Source organism: Geotrypetes seraphini, chromosome 6, assembly GCF_902459505.1.
Source record: "Geotrypetes seraphini chromosome 6, aGeoSer1.1, whole genome shotgun sequence".
NCBI lineage: Eukaryota > Metazoa > Chordata > Amphibia > Gymnophiona > Dermophiidae > Geotrypetes > Geotrypetes seraphini.
The window spans coordinates 1,807,620-1,823,973 of NC_047089.1; the positions used below are offsets into that span (position 1 = coordinate 1,807,620).

General features: G+C 41.4%; 1 protein-coding gene across 3 annotated transcripts in view; it reads left to right on the plus strand.

Moving 5' to 3' along the window:
• ILK (integrin linked kinase) overlaps nucleotides 1-16,354 on the plus strand; it is a 185,058-nt gene that overhangs the window by 71,893 nt on the left and 96,811 nt on the right. For 2 of the 3 annotated variants that reach the window (XM_033949504.1, XM_033949505.1), the window contains one exon: nucleotides 16,151-16,316. The exons of the other annotated variant lie outside the window; for it this stretch is intronic. In XM_033949504.1, the coding sequence (XP_033805395.1) occupies nucleotides 16,151-16,316 (166 nt within the window). The remainder of the gene's footprint in view (nucleotides 1-16,150; nucleotides 16,317-16,354) is intronic. 3 annotated transcript variants of the gene reach the window in all.

The window sequence follows — 16,354 nt, forward strand, 5'->3', positions numbered from 1 at the left end:
ATGCTATCCCCACTTCCAGACCTCTTCCACATAATTTATGGAGAGGTATTACTGAGCCTTGAAGGGCATCTGTGTGATTGATCTTTATCTGCTTCTTTTTTATTTTGCTATAGTGCAAAGTAAGAGCTAGGGCAAAACAGTATAGGTAAAGATGCAGGTAATAATTAGCAATGTATTAAAAATATTTTATTTTTATTTGCTTATAATGTCATTTGAAAGCTACTTGATGATAATACAACTTTAATTTAATTCTTTATAATGTGTGTCTGTGTGTTGGGGGGACAACACCTACGTCAACAGTAAAGTTAGAATAGAGTCATTAAATCCAGTGGTGTACCTAGTATATATGACAACCAGTGCTAATCATTTTTTTAACAACCCCCTCCTCTATATAAAAAAATATATTTTTAGTAATAATCCATGAGTCACACAATAAGGGTGCATCTAGGAAAAGGCAGCATCTTAAACACTGCAGTGAGCACTAGAACACCAACACACGCATTGTAAAACTAAACAAACCAGATCCTACACAGTCAATTGATCCTGTAGTCGATGCTAACAGAAAGCCATGTCCTTTTCATACAGAAACACAGATACACCCTCGCCCAATATGGAATAATCACAAACTAAAAATAGAAATATGTAGTCAAAAGTTAAACTGAACTAAGAAACCAGACTCTGCATACAATGCAACACCACAGAAACAGTGACACATGCCCCTAATACTGTGCAAAATATAAAGACAGTAGATGTAAATTTGAAAAAACTTCTAAGTTTCCAAGTTTCCAAGTTTAATTAGGTTTTGATTAATCGCTTTTCTTAATTCAAAGCGATGTACATTAAAAATTACAGTATAAACATGTTAAAACATTGAAGATAGTTGACTGAACTTAAGACAAAAAAAAGACAATACTAGAAACAATGGGAACGAGAAGGCAAGAAGTTACAATTTAAAATAAAGATGGGGATCACATTTAGGGAAAGAACATGAGGAAGGGGTAAAGCTTGATCCTGAAGTTGATATGATGAAATTATTATTAATTTAAAAATGCATCATTAAATAAAAATGTTTTCAGATTTCTCTTGAATTTCTCTAAGTTGACTTCTTGTCTCAATTGATAAGGTAAAGAATTCCATGTTTGGGGAGCAGTGACGGAAAAAATAAATTGGCGTCGTGTGTTAATTATTTTAAGTGAAGGGATTGATAGTAGATGTTGGTCGGTAGATCTTAATGTTCTATTCGTGGTGTAAGGGATTAATGATTTATATATAAAAGCCGGAGTTTTGAGAGAAAGAGATTTGAAAGTAAGCAAACTGAGTTTATAAATGATTCTGTGAGTAACAGGAAGCCAATGGGCTTCCTTAAGGAGTGGAGTGACATGGTCGAATTTTTTGGCTTTAAAGATAAGCTTGACCGAGGTATTCTGTATAATCTGTAAGCGTTTGATTTCTTTTTGAGCAATGCCTTTAAAGAGTGCATTACAGTAATCTATCTTGGATATAACGAAAGAGTGGATAAGAATATTAAGTGAATTATTGTTAAGGAATTGTGAAACAGAACGAATTTGGCGAAGCCTAAAGAAAGATGACTTAATGACATGACTGATGTGGTTATGAAAAGATAGTTTACGGTCAAAAATTACGCCTAAGATTTTAATATTATCTACCTCTTGTATAGGATGATCCTTAATGGCAATAGGAAATTTAAGCTTTGGGTTATCTTTCCAGGGAAAGAGTAATGCATTAGTCTTATTAATGTTTAATGCAAGTCTATTGTTGTTTAGCCAAAGATGTATTTTTTCTAATTTTGCGTTGATCTCCGAAGTATCTGAAGGATTATCAATATCAATAGGGTGTAAAAGTTGTATGTCGTCAGCGTAAGCGAAGACATTAAAGCCTATTGATTGGCATAAGGTTAATAGTGGAGCGAGAAATATGTTGAATAATAGTGGAGACAGTATGGAGCCTTGGGGGACGCCGTTAGTTAAAGTAAAAGTATTAGAAGTAGAGTTATTGAAAGAAACTGATGAGGAGCGATCAGAGAAATATGATTGAAACCAGGAGAGTACTTGATCTGTAATTCCTATTGATTGAAGTCTATGAAGTAGGAGTTCGTGGTCAATTGTGTCGAAGGCGGATGAAAGATCTAAAGAGATTAATAGAACAGATTGATGATGGTCTAAGAAGTAATGAATTATAGTAGACATGCCTATTAATGAGTGTTCAGTAGAATGATGTTGTCGGAAACCAGTTTGATTGGGATGAAGAATATTTGTTTTTTCAATGAATTCTGAGATCTGATTGAATACAATCTTCTCTGTTAGTTTTGACAGAAATGGTAAGTTGGCAATAGGCCTGTAATTTGACGTGTCTTCAGCGCTAGTTTTGTGGTTTTTGTCACCACTTTACAAATTAACAAATAGAAATAAAATAATGAGAAATATGAAAATACCATTTTATTGGACTAATCCATTTTTCAATTAGCTTTCAGAGGCCAAATCTTTCTTCAAGACAGTACAGTATACAGCTGTTATGGTATCTTGTCCTGACCTGAAGAAAAGGATTTATTCCCTCCCAAAATTGCCTTATTTCCATTTCCTATTGATAAATTTTAATCAATACAGTTACAATACTACTTGATTCTACGTAAAGCAATAAAAATATTTTTTTTCTACCTTTTGTCGTTTCTGCTTTAGTCATCTTCTCTTCATTCTCTTCTTTCTATTCAACATTTGTCCTCGCTCCCTTCCATGCAACATCTGTCCTCTTTTTTTGCCCCTTCCACCCAGCCTCTACCCTCTCTCTACCCCTTCCATCTACTGTCCACCCTATCTCTGCCCCTTGCATCCATTGTCCACCCTTTTTGCCTTTTCCATCCAGTGTCTGCCCTCTCTCTGTTCCATATGGTATCTTCCTTCTTTCTATGTCCCTTCAATAAACTCTATATCCTGTGCCCTTTCTCTCCTTTGTACATGATTTATTTCAGCTTCAACCCCTCTCCATTTTTTGTCTCCACCCCTATGCATTGGCATCTCTCTCTTCTCCTTTCCTTCCCACTCCACCCCATGGTCTGACATCTCTATCTCCTTCCCTTCTCTCCCCCCCCCCCTCTCCAGTATCTGCCTCCTGTCTTTCCCCTTTGGTCTAGGCCTCTCTCTTTCTCTCCGTCTTTCTTCTATGAGGAGATCATGTTGATCTTGAACACTGAATAATTCTTCCACATTCTCCATATCACTGTACTGTAGTCTGGTCCAGCAGACTGCTTTGGCACTATTACATGGGTAATAGTAAATTCATTATGCATCAGCTTTCTACACAGAATGCCACAAGTCTCTATTTCTTGTGCCAGCGTCAGAAACTTGTGAGACAGATCCCTTGGCAATACTATATTTCGGAGCCCTTTGACCATCTGGTTCTGTATGTTTGCAGGCTTTAAAGCTCTGTTTACTGGAGGAGACTGTCCAGCATACATAGTTGCATCACTCTTAAGGATCTGATCAGAGATTACTTTAGACAAGGTGGTATTTTTAGGCATGGAAAAACAGGACGTGTTCTCCTCAATCTGCTCAGATGCCTTCAAATGTCCTTTAATATTCGTCTGATCTCGGGCTAAATCTTGCCTCCTGAGCTGATCTTCAAAGGAGAGCGGAGTGAGAGCCATATCGGCAGTGAGATCCGTTTTGGGCCGCATGTTGTGCAGGGCTGGACTAAGGCAAGTTGTAAGCTTCCTTCCATCGCTGACCTATCTTCCATAAGTCAACAATGGAAGGAAGCTTACAACTCACTGCTCTTGCTTGCTTCGGGCCTTCCTCGTTGCCGGGTCCTGCCTACTTTTGGAAACAGAAAGTAGGCAGGATCCGGCAGCGAAGAAAGCCCGAAGCAAGCAAGAGCAAGTTGTAAGCTGACCTGTTTCCTATAGCGAACCCATGCTCCGGGGCGTGTGCATGCCGACTTCCCTTCTCTTCCTCCCTCAGGACGTGACTTCCGGTTTCGGAGAGAAGCGGCATGCACATGTTAGAGTCCCGGAGCATGGGTTCAAGTCGCTTGCTGGCGTTAAAAATTAAAAAAAAAAAAAAAAAGTCAGGCTCCTGCGATTCAGGCTGTGCCGAGTCAGCCCGGTAAATCTCCAAGCTGGTGAGAAGGGTTTTTTTTAAAAATGTTGAGCAGAAGGCGGCAGCAGCAGTAGGATTGCGATCGAGATTACAGCCGGGCGCTCATCTAAATTAGCTGGGCAGAGCACCCGGCTGAAAGGCCCTGGGGAGAACACTGCCTTATGATGAAGACCACATACCAGTTTAGTAATCTTTCTCTGGACTAACTCCATCCTTTTTATATCTTTTTGAAGGTGTGGCCTCCAGAATTGTACATAATATTCTAAATGAGGTCTCACTAGAGTTTTATACAGGGGCATCAATACCTCCTTTTTCCTACTGTTCATATCTCTCCCTATGCACCCTAGCATCCTTCTAGCTTTCGCCGGCACCATTTCAACCTGTTTGACCACCTTAAGATCATCACAAGTAGTTGATGTTTGGAGAAATGCCAGGCGTGCTGAACAGATGACTGTTAAACCATTATTTAAAAAATGCTAAGTTGGATGCTATGCAAATGACTAGATATCAGCCAATTTTGGTCTTTCCTTTGTTAGGAAAATATATTGAGAAGATAATGTTTCAAGTTCATTGATTTTTAATATACCGACCATCAACAGGTATCTAGCCGGTTTACAATGATATGATAAAATAAGAAGAGTAATACTTATAAAAAGGAGGGGAAGTGAACATTGAAGACATTATACAATAAACAAACATGAAAGTGGGGTTAGAGAAGAGGGGAGGGGGTAAAGTTACATTGTTAGTGGTGAAAAGAAGAAAAAGAGAGAGAAAAAAAAATTTGTGTTGAAGAGAGAAGGGAGGGAAAGGGATAAAGCATTAGGGATGGGATCGCTTGTTAAAAGCGGTTGGCAGACTTAATGATGAAAGGTTCAAGAGCTGTAGAATGCACCTTGAAATAAGAACATTTTTAATTTGGTCTTGAATTTATCGATAAGTTTTTCGTGGCGAAGTTGGGATGGCAGAGCATTCCATAAAGTTGGAGCGACTACGGAGAAATTGGATTTCCTGGTATAATAGAATTCCTTAATAGAGGGGACGGATAGTAAATTCTGATCAGCTGATCTAAGAGTCCGAGAGGAGCAAAAAGGGATAAGGAGTTTGTCGAGGAAGGGTGGTAGACGGGAAAGTTTGATTTTAAAGATCAACATAAGGGTTTTGTAGGTAATGTGTTGTGTGATAGGTAGCCAATGGGCTTCTTTCAGGAGGGTTGGTGACATGATCATATTTCCCTAACTTTTGCATGAGTTTTATTGCCGTGTTTTGAATAAGTTGTAGACATCGTAATTCTTTTGGGAGAGTTCCATTGTAAAGAGATTTGCAATAGTCAAGATGAGAGATAACTAGTGAATGAACCAGGATTATGATTGCTTCGGTTTCGAGAATAGAAGTTAGGGAGCGTATAAGCTGGAGTTTGTAAAAACAGATTTTTACCACTGAGCTGATCTGATCATGAAAAGTTAAGTCTTTGTCTATGATTACCCCGAGTAATTTTATTTTTGTTTCCATTTTTACAGGGAGGGATTTGATAAAGATCTTTCCTGTTATTGTTTCATTGTTTTTGGTTGGGAAAAGTAGACCACAAGATTTATTGATATTAAGGGAGAGTTTGTTTGCATGAAGCCAATCACTGATTTTGTCTAGTTTAGTATTAATTTCTTGTATTTCGGAGATGTTTGAAGAGTCAACAGAGTGGAGTAATTGAATATCATCCGCGTATGTGAAGATCGTGAAACCAATTGACTGGGCTAATGAGGAGAGGAGAAATAAAGATATTAAATAGCAAGGGAGAGAGAATAGAGCCTTGTGGGACGCCGTAAGTTTGAACTATAGGTGGTGAGATTTCCTCTTTTGAGTGAACTTTAAAACTACGTTCATTAAAATAAGAGGTAAACCATAAAAGAGCTGAACTTGTGATGCCGCAGTTTCTAAGACGATCGATGAGAAGAAAGTGGTCAACAGTGTCGAATGCTGTGGACAGGTCAAGAGAGATAAGAAGAACAGATTTTCGGTGGTCAAGAAAGTAATGTATAGTAGTGATAAGACCTAATAACGATAATTCGGTGGAATAATTAGAGCGAAAGCCAATTTGATGTCATTGCAATTGGAGGAGCATTTGGCTTATGCACAAGGGTTAACGCCATTTCAGTTTGGATTTTTTAGAAAGGGTCACAGAGTCATAAGAACATAAGAATTGTCATACTGGGACAGACCACAGGTCCATCAAGCCCAGTATCCTGTTTCTAACAGTGGCCAACAGGTCCCAAGTACCTAGCTAGATCCCTAGTAAAACAGATTTTATGCTGCTTATCCTATCTGGTCTCAATGGTTGATGAGTTCTGGCAAGGGTTAGATGTTAAACCTTTTGTTTGGCACTGCTTGATGTGCCATCTGCCTTTGACACAGTGAATTTTGAGATTTTGCTTTTGAGACTGGAGGTATTGGGATTGAAAGATACTGTGTTAGCCTGGTTTAGATTGTATTTGAAAGGGCAGACTGTTAACAGGTAGCAGTGGGAGCTGAAGTATCTGCTATACATTCTATTACAGGTATGCCTCAAGGGTCTGTCCTTTCAGCTTTGCTTTTCAATGTGTGCATGGCATCATTTTGGGTAATTTGTTGGTAGAGTTGAGTGTTGGCTCTAGAATGTATGCCAGTGAGGTCCAATTTTTCTTCCCTGTTCTTGAAGGGAATGATGTTTTAGCTATGATTGGACAATATATGAGTAATGTAGATGACTGATGAAGAAACATAAGAATAGCCTTACTGGGTCAGAACAATGGTCATCAAGCCCAGTAGCCCGCTTTCACGGTGGCCAATCCAGGTCACTAGTACTTGGCCAAAACCCAAGGAATAGCAATATTTCATGTTACCAATACAAAGCAAGCAGTGGCTTCCCCCATGTCCTTCTCAATAACAGACTATGTACTTTTCCTCCAGGAACTTGTCCAAACCTTTCTTAAAACCAGTTACGCTATCCGCTATTACCATGTCCTCTGGCAACGCATTCCAGAGCTTAACTATTCTCTGAGTGAAAAAAAATTTCCTCCAGTTGGTTTTAAATGTATTTCCCTTTATTTTCATCGAATGTCCCCAAGTCTTTGTAATTTTTGACAGTGGAAAATTGATCCACTTGTATTTCTACTCCACTCAGGATTTTGTAGACTTCAATCATATCTCCCCTGAGCCGTTTCTTTTCCAAGCTGAAGAGCCCTAACCTTATTAGCCTTTCCTTATACGAGAGGAGTTCCATCCCCTTTCTCATCTTGGTCACTCTTTGAACGTTTTCTAGTGCTGCTATATCTTTCCTGAGATAAGGAAACCAGAATTCAACGTAATACTCCAGGTGAGGTCACACCATAGCAATATAGAATCAGGCCTTAGTGCTTAGTAGAGTTGATTATTGCAATATACTGTATTTGGGGTTAGGGAAAATGAAACAGTGCATTGCAGATAGTTCAAAATTGTGCAGCCAGGATGATTTTAGGTGGCAGTCGTTATGGTCATGTTTTATCTAAGTTGAAACTGCTTCACTGGCGTCTGTATTTACCGAAGAGGATATACACAACATACCGGAAGTCGACAGGCTATACGCAGGAAATGAAGATGGGAAACTGACAGGTTGACGGTCAGTCTAGAAGAGGTATGCAGGTAGATTGATAGGCTTAAAAATGATAAATCCCCGAGACCGAATGGCATCCATCCGAGGGTCATCAAGGAACTGAAAAGGGCTATAGCTGAACTGCTTCAACTAATAGCCAATCTGTCAATCAAATTGGGAAGGATTCCGGAAGACTGGAAAATGAATGTTACACCGATCTTCAAGAAAGGTTCGAGGGAAGATCCGGGAAACTACAGACCAGTTAGTCTGACCTTGGTATCGGGAAAGATGGTAAAGGCGCTGTTAAAGGACCACATCATTGATCACCTTGACGGACACAATCTGATGAGGACCAGCTAGCATGGCTTCAGCAAAGGAAGATCTTCGAGGGAGTAAACAGGCAGATAGACAAAGGTGACCCAGTTGACATTGTATATTTGGATTTTTAGGTGTTCGACAAAGTTCCGCATGAACGACTGCTTCAAAAAATTGTGAGCTATGGAATCGAGGGTGAAATACTCACGTGGATGAAAAACTGGCTGGCAGACAGGAAACAGAGAGTGGGGGTAAATGAACAATACTCGGACTGGGAAAGCATCGGAGTGGAGTGCTGCAGGGTTCGGTGCTTAGACCCGTGCTCTTCAACATATTTATAAACAACCTGGAGATTGGTACGATGAGTGAGGTGATTAAATTTGCAGACGATACAAAGTTATTCAGAGTAGTGAAGACGCAAGAGGATTGCGAAGACCTGCAACATGACTTAAACACGCTTGACAAATGGGCTGCGACATGGCAAATGAGGTTTAACGTGGATAAGTGTAAGGTGATGCATGTCGGTAACAAAAATCTTATACACGAATACAGGATGTCCGGTGCAGTATTTGGAGAGACTCCCCAGGAAAGAGACTTGGGAGTACTGGTCGACAAGTCGATGAAGCCATCTGTACAATATGCAGTGGTGGAGAAAAGGGCGAACAGAATGCTAGGAATGATTAAGAAGGGGTTCACGAACAGATCGGAGAAGGTTATCATGCCGCTGTACCGGGCCATGGAATTCCCTTACCTGGAATACTGTGTCCAGCACTGGTCACTGTACATGAAGGACACAGTACTACTCAAAAGGGTCCAGAGAAGAGCGACTAAAATGGTTAAGGGGCTGGAGGAGTTGCTGTACAGTGAGAGATTAGAGAAACTGGGCCTCTTCTCCCTTGAACAGAGGAGACTGAGAGGGGACATGATCGTAACATTCAAGTTAATGAAGGGAATAGACTTAGTAGATAAAGACAGGTAGTTCATCCTCTCCAAGGTAGAGAGAACGAGAGGGCACTCTCTAAAGTTGAAAGGGGATAGATTCCGTACAAACGTAAGAAAGTTCTTCTTCATCCAGAGAGTGGTAGAAAAATGGAACGCTCTTCTTGAGGCTGTTATAGGGGAAAACACCCTCCAGGGATTCAAGACAAAGTTAGACAAGTTCCTGCTGAACCGGAACATACGCAGGTAAGGCTAGTCTCAATTAGGGCACTGGACTTTGACCTAAGAACCGCCGCGTGAGCGGACTGCTTGGCACGATGGACCAATTGTCTGACCCAGCAGTGGCAATTTTTATGTTCTTATGATAAATCAATATTTGTCAGCTCCAGTTGCATAAGCCAGTGCGCAGTTTACGATCTAAGGCAGACAGGTGGTGCTGGTACCTGATTTATGCAAAGCACATTATATGGATACAGCGTTCTGTGCTTTTTCTATTGCAGGTTCATGTTTTTAGAATAGTTTACCAGGGTATGTACATTTTAGTGTATCTTTACAACAGTATTGATGTTTTTTCTTGCTCATGACTTTAATTTGGAATATGCCTGGCATTGCAGAGATTTTTCTATAGTAGGGAACTACAAGGCCGATTTCTGGAATCCAGTGGATTACAGCAGTGTTTCTCATTGGCCACTTGTTGCCAGACTCGCTCCCTCCTCCCCCAGCAGCACTCCATGCAGGGATGCAAACAGCGTCTCGCACACAACGTAACCTTCTCTGTGACGTCAGAGGGCAGGCTTGTGGGCCAGCCACGTGCAACATGTGAATTGCTGCACAGAGTTACTGCTGGGGGAGGATGGAGTGAGTCTGGCTCCAATGAAGTAACAGGGTCGGCTTCAGAGGAGGGGGGTGCAGGCGGGCAGGGATCTCTGGCGGCACCTGCAGCTTCTGTGAATGGGTCAGCTTCGGGGGTAGTGGGGGGAGGGAGTGCAAGCGGGGGAGGCAGGGATCCCCGATGTGCAACTTAATTTTGGGAAAAAGCTGAAAGGCAGGGAGGGGGGTACGAACTCAACACAGAAGGGAGGGAATAGAAAGGGAGAATTAATGGGCATGAGTGTGTGAGTGAGAGATGGTGCACATGGGGAAAGGAAGAAAGGAAAATTGGGCATAGGATGAGAGGGATAAATGTTGGATATGGTGGTGGAGAGGGCAGATTAAAGGGGATGCAAGGGAGATGAATGTTGGACAATAGTGATGGAGGGAGAAATGTGGCATTGTGCTGGAGAGGGATGATAGAAGGAGAAATGGGCATGGGGCTGGTGGACAGTAATGAAAATGATGCACATGATCCGGGGGATGAGAGAGGGAGGAATGTTGGATGTGGGAGAGATGCTTGGATCTCTCAAGGTAGATGAACAGTGATAGAGAGAGAGAGAGACATATTTCCAATAGAGGTGGAGGAGAGAGAAAGAAAAAGTTGGACTCATGGAGGGACAGAAAAAGAGATGTTGATTGGGGAAGGGAATGGGGTCCGGAGGAGAGGAAGCATGCAGGAGGCAGAAAGAAAGAAATATTGGATGCACAGTCAGAAAAAAATGCAACCAGAGACTCATGAAATCACAAGACAACAAAGGTAGGAAAAATAATTTTATTTTCAATTTAGTGATAAAAATGTGTCAGTTTTGTGAGTTTGTCTTCTGTCTATATTTTGCTTTATATTTGTCTATTTTTCTATAGTTGTTACTGATCGCATATTTTAAAGTCATCTGCCTTGACCTCTTTGAAACCCCCCCAAATATAAATGATACATTTTTTGTGTACAGTGTGCTTGTGTTTTTTTTAGTTTTGTGGTTACCATTTTGTATTAATAAGATTATATTGTGTGTATATGAAAAATGGATAGAAGAAATTGCATTACAATTAGTACTATTATTATGGGGATGGGGTCTGAGGTGGAACTTGGGTGGGGGGTACTCGGTTGGTATTTGTTAGGCTTAGGGGGTACTTGGCTTGAAGAAGTTGAGAAACACTGGATTTACAGAACCTAAGGCAACACACATTCACCTGAGGCAAACTTGTCAGACAAATCTGATGGATTGCTTTGATTGGATGACCAGAGAATTGGATAGAGAGAGTGCGATAGTTATGGTGTATTTAGATTTTAGCAAAGCCTGTGACAGTGTTCCACACAGACATCTAATAAATAAACTGAGTGCCCTCGGGATTGGCCCCAAAGTGATGAGCTGGATCAGAAACTGGTTGAGTGGAAGACGACAGAGGGTAGAGGTCAATGGAGATCGCTCTGAGGAAAGGGATGTTCCCAGTGGTGTGCCTCAAGGTTCTGTTCTTGGGCCTGTTCTTTTTAACATTTTTATAAACAATATTGCTGAAGGGCTGTCGGGTAAGATTTGCCTCTTTGTAGATGATACCAAAATCTAAATTAGAGTAGACATCCCAGATGATGTGAATAACATGAAGAAAGACCTAGCGAAGTTTGAAGAATGATCTGAGATTTGGCAGCTAAAATTTAATGCTAAGAAATGCAAAATCCCGAAGGAACAGTACAGTTTAGGGGGTGAAGAACTTATGTGCATGACAGAAGAGCGGGACTTGGGTGTAATTGTATGTGATGATCTTAAGATTGAAAAGGTGACGGCAAAATCTAGAAGGATGCTAGGGTGCATAGGAAGAGTTATGGCCTGTAGGAAAAAGGAGGTATTGATGTCCCTGTATAAGACTCTGGTGAGACCTCATTTAGAATATTGTGTACAATTCTGGAGGCTGCACCTTCTTCAAAAAGATATAAAAAGGATAGAGGCGGTCCAGAGGAAGGCTACTAAAATGGTGCGTGGTCTTCGTCATAAGGCGTATGGGGACAGACTTATAAGATCTCAATCTGTATTCTTTGGAGGATAGAAAGGAGAGGGGAAATATGATAGAGACGTTTAAATACCTAACTGGCATAAATGCACATGAGTTGAGTCTCTTTCATTTGAAAGGAACCTCTGGAATGAGAGGGCATAGGATGAAGTTAAGAGGTGATAAGCTCAGGAGTAATGTAAGGAAATATCATATTTTTCAGACCATAAAAGGCACTTTTTCCACCCCCAAAAAGAGGGTGTGTCTTATGGGCCAAATACACCATGCCCCTCCCCCCCCCCGGTACCTTTTTTAAGAAGCAGTGGTCCAGCGCGGTCTCCTATTGGATGGCTGCCTCTCTGAAGAGCAACGCGACGCACAATGCAGGAGCGCAACCTTTGCACTTCCTGCCTGGTTCCACGCTGCTCTATGATTGGTGTGGGACCAGGCAGGAAGCGCAAAGGGAATATCAAGCTCGAAATCCTGTTCTTTTTAGTATGGCGCCACCGGAGCTGAAACTTTTTAGGCTGTCAGCTGTGGCAGTTTGACACTACCCTCCCCCAAAAGTGCCAAAACACAACCCTGATGGGAGGAAGCTGAAAAAAAATGCTTTTCCCCTATCTTCTTCATGCCGGCTTGAAGCGGTGTCGAGGGTAAGGTTTGAGACATAGCTGATGTCTTCACGGTCCTAACGGTCACTGTGGAAAAAAGCCTGTTTGGTGCTTGGCAAGCCAAGTTCTATTTTGAACTTCTGGTTTAGTGGGGGGGGGGGGGGGGGTTAATACTTGCGTTTTGAAGTAGCAGTTCTGAGCTTAGCTCCAGCTTGTCTATTAATACCTTTAATTCCGGGGAGGGTGGGGGGCAGGGAAAGTAGCCGAGAAGAAAGATTGGGTTCTGATTAGTGTCTGGAGGGACAGCAGGGTAGAGAATAAAGAGCCTTGGGTTGTTCCGGAAGGATAAAGCTTACACCTCACAAAATACGATCAACAATAGAGACAGATGCTGATTCTTCAAGGTACTGTGTAAACTTTACTGTATCAGGACAGAGGCTTTTATTGTTTGATGTCTGGTTCTGTGGCATCTTGAGCAAAATCAGTGGAGACCTTAAATTAGTGTTCAAAATCACTATCCTCAGACAAACAAGTTTATTATGTAGAACACTAACACTTTATGAGAACTCTCGGGGTCTTAATCATTAGAAAGATGCCAGTTTAGGATTTAGGGTATTATCATAGGTCAAACCTCTGTTAAGAATCAATAATTTATTGAATTTAATATTTTTAATTTTTATAATAATTTATTTTTTGTTTTTTTATTAATAAAATATTTTTTTATTTGATTTGAGAATCAATTTCTCTCATACTTCAAAAGAAGAGAGCTGGCAACCATTAAGATATAACAATTAGAAAAAGAAAAAAACAAAAACCTTGTACACCTTAAAGTGTTATAGTGTTCTACATAAACTTGGTTCTGTGGCATGTCATGTGAGAACTCCCAGTGTTGATTGGCAGATTGTATTGAGAAACTCGTCGTAAAAAAACGGATATGATTTAACCTCACCTCAACCACAGTGAAATGGAGGAATAGAGCACACAAATTTATTACTCATTTTCGACGAGGAAAGCCTGTTCTGTAAATATCAGTGAACAGTTTAATGGAAACATCTAGAAAATCATAGGTTGCACTCAAACCTAGTCCATCGCTTTTCCTTTCCAAAAGGACAATCAATCTATATCAGGAAGGAAGGAACCTCCCCCTTAAGGAAAGTGAAACTCTCCCCAAATTCATTATAGCGCCCTTCCCCAACCTGCTTGCATCGGGGTGGGGGCACCTGTCACTAGGCCTGCCTGCCTTGTGCCCTGTCCCTCCTGCTCTGTCCTGGCCTACCACTAGACCACCAGAGGAGGGACAGAGTACAGAGCCTGGCAGGGAGTTGGGGACAGGGGTGCCAGAGCCCTGGCAAGGAGTGTGGGGTTGGGTGCGGAAGCTTGGCAAGGAGTGTGGGGTTGGGTGCAGAGCTTGGCAGGGAGAATTTGGTTCAGAATGGTTTTTTTTCTTGTTTTCCTCCTCTAATTCTAGGGTGCGTCTTATGGAGCAAAAAATACAGTACTTTTTACAGAAAGGGTGGTAGATGCATGGAACAGTCTCCTGGAAGAGGTGGTGGAGACAGAGACTGTGTCTGAATTCAAGAATGCCTGGAATAGGCACGTGGGATCTCTTAGAGAGAGGAAGAGATAATGGTTACTGTGGATGGGCAGACTAGATGGGCCATTTGGCCTTTATCTGCTAACATGTTTCTATGTTTATCTCCCCCCACTTTAATTGTAAACCATAGAAAGATTGACATATCAAATCCTTTTCCCCTGACTCCTTTTCATGGGAGACCTGAGAGCTGGAGCAAGGTAGATGGAATGGTCTGTGCTATTGGGGGGAGAGGGAGCTGTAGAAAAGTGGATTGGTATGTGTCTGTTATGGGTTGGGGGGGGTGAGAAAAGGTAGGTTTATGTTTGCGCATCACCATGGGAATTGGGGCAGAGAAAGTGTGGTGGGGTTTTACTTGGAGGGCGGGGTGGAGATTTTTGAGATTTGGACAGAACAAGGGTCCTGCTGAGAGTTAGGGAGGTAACATAGGGAGAGCAATGATGGCTGAGAAATTGGGAAAGAAAAGGTTAGAATGATGTTCAACTCGAGGTTAGAAAACAGGTGAACAAAAAGGGGGAGAAAAATTGGAGGTATTCATCCGGAGAAGGGTAGGAAAAGACCTAGGGACTGAACTTAAAGGGGAAGGTAGAACGTGAGAAGAGACACTCCTGTGATGGAGGTATTTCATGCCTGGGGGAAAAAGCTTGCCGCTATAATTACAAATGTGCAGAATTTTCAAATATTGTGCACAGAATTTCAATTTTATTGTGAGATTTTCTATGTTTTTCTGCACAGAACTACCCTAGAAGTAACACTAGATTTACTACAGGAAAGGAGTTCAAAGCAGAGCCCCTAGAAAATAAAAAGCTACATTGCTCAACTCCAGATGAGCTGAACAAACTGGGAATATTGGATGTTCAGAGTCAGTTTTACTAACACTCTGTGAGAACATGGCTCAATTTTAATAAGCAATTAAAGAGGTTGTTGCTTACTCAGCATTATCCAGTATCCCCTGGGTTGATCCTCCCAAGCTCCAGTATCTTAAAGGACAATGTAGATCCTATACCCTCCCCTTAATCCTCAGAAGTACCCACTAAAGCCTAATGGCAGGAAGAGAGGCTGGAGGGTTGAATTGATAAGGATTGCTCTAGCCAGTGTTTTGATATTCATTTATTCATTGATTGGCCTCTTATTAATTATTGTTCAAAGCTGCAGATTGAGAGCCGATCCCTGTTCAGGTTTTGAATACTAATTCCTGCAGTGAGGTGCAGTGAATAAACTGAAATTTTGTGCTGAATATTGTACACACATTAGAGCAGCTGTGTGCATACCCTTTTTATCTGAACACTTTTTTTGAAATGCTATAATAGTATGCATAGACTGCCTGAGTCCAGTACGACAAGCTCCATCTCTGGCAGTAGTCAAATCTAGGATAAAACCCCATTTTTTTCTAGACTGCTTTTAACTCTTACTATGTCTATTTTGTCATTCCCTCTGTAGAGAATTCCCTAACTCCTAGTTGTCCTGTTTGTCTGTTTTAATTAGATTGTAAGCTCTACTGAGCAGGGACTGTCTCTACGCTGCATTCGTCTACAGTAAAGAATGACACGGGACAAAATTTTTTCCTGTCCCTGCGGAAAACTCATTTTCCCGCCCATCCCCATTTCCTGTCCCCTGCCCCATTCCTGCAAGCTCGTCCTCATCTGCACAAGCCTCAAACACTTTAAAATCATGTTTGTGGTCAAGGCAGGCTTACAGGAATGGGGCAGGGACAGCGACAAAACTGAGGGGGACACGGATGGGGCAAAGAGTTCCTACGGGGAAAAATTTTGTCCCCCTGTCATTCTCTAGTCTACAGTTCTATTGAAATGACTAAGCAGTAGTAATAGTAGGTTCTGTCATTGAGAGTTAATCAATTTATTTAAAGGTGGTTTAAGAAATTTAAGAGCTGATTTTCAATATACACATTCTGAATGCAGAGGGTATTGCATTGATAAAAACTAAGCCATTAACACAATGCAAGTGGAAGGGGCACTCACTTTAGGTCACATCTGTAAGTAAATCAAGGCTAGAACTCAGGAAGTGTAGAAATTATTGGGGACTTATCTTTAAGATTAGACTTTCTGTGTTCAGTGTCTGTTGGATGCAGCTTGCGTTTATAATCACACTTCCCTATGTCTTACAGAGATGACCATGGCTTCAGTCCATTGCACTGGGCTTGTCGAGAAGGACGCTCAAATGTAGTGGACATGCTGATAATGAGAGGTGCTAGAATCAATGTGATGAACAGGGGAGATGACACCCTCTGCATCTGGCTGCCATGCCATGGTCACAGAGACATTGTACAGAAGGTAAAGGGTGACCATTCTCGGGCCTCTTTTTAGCTTTC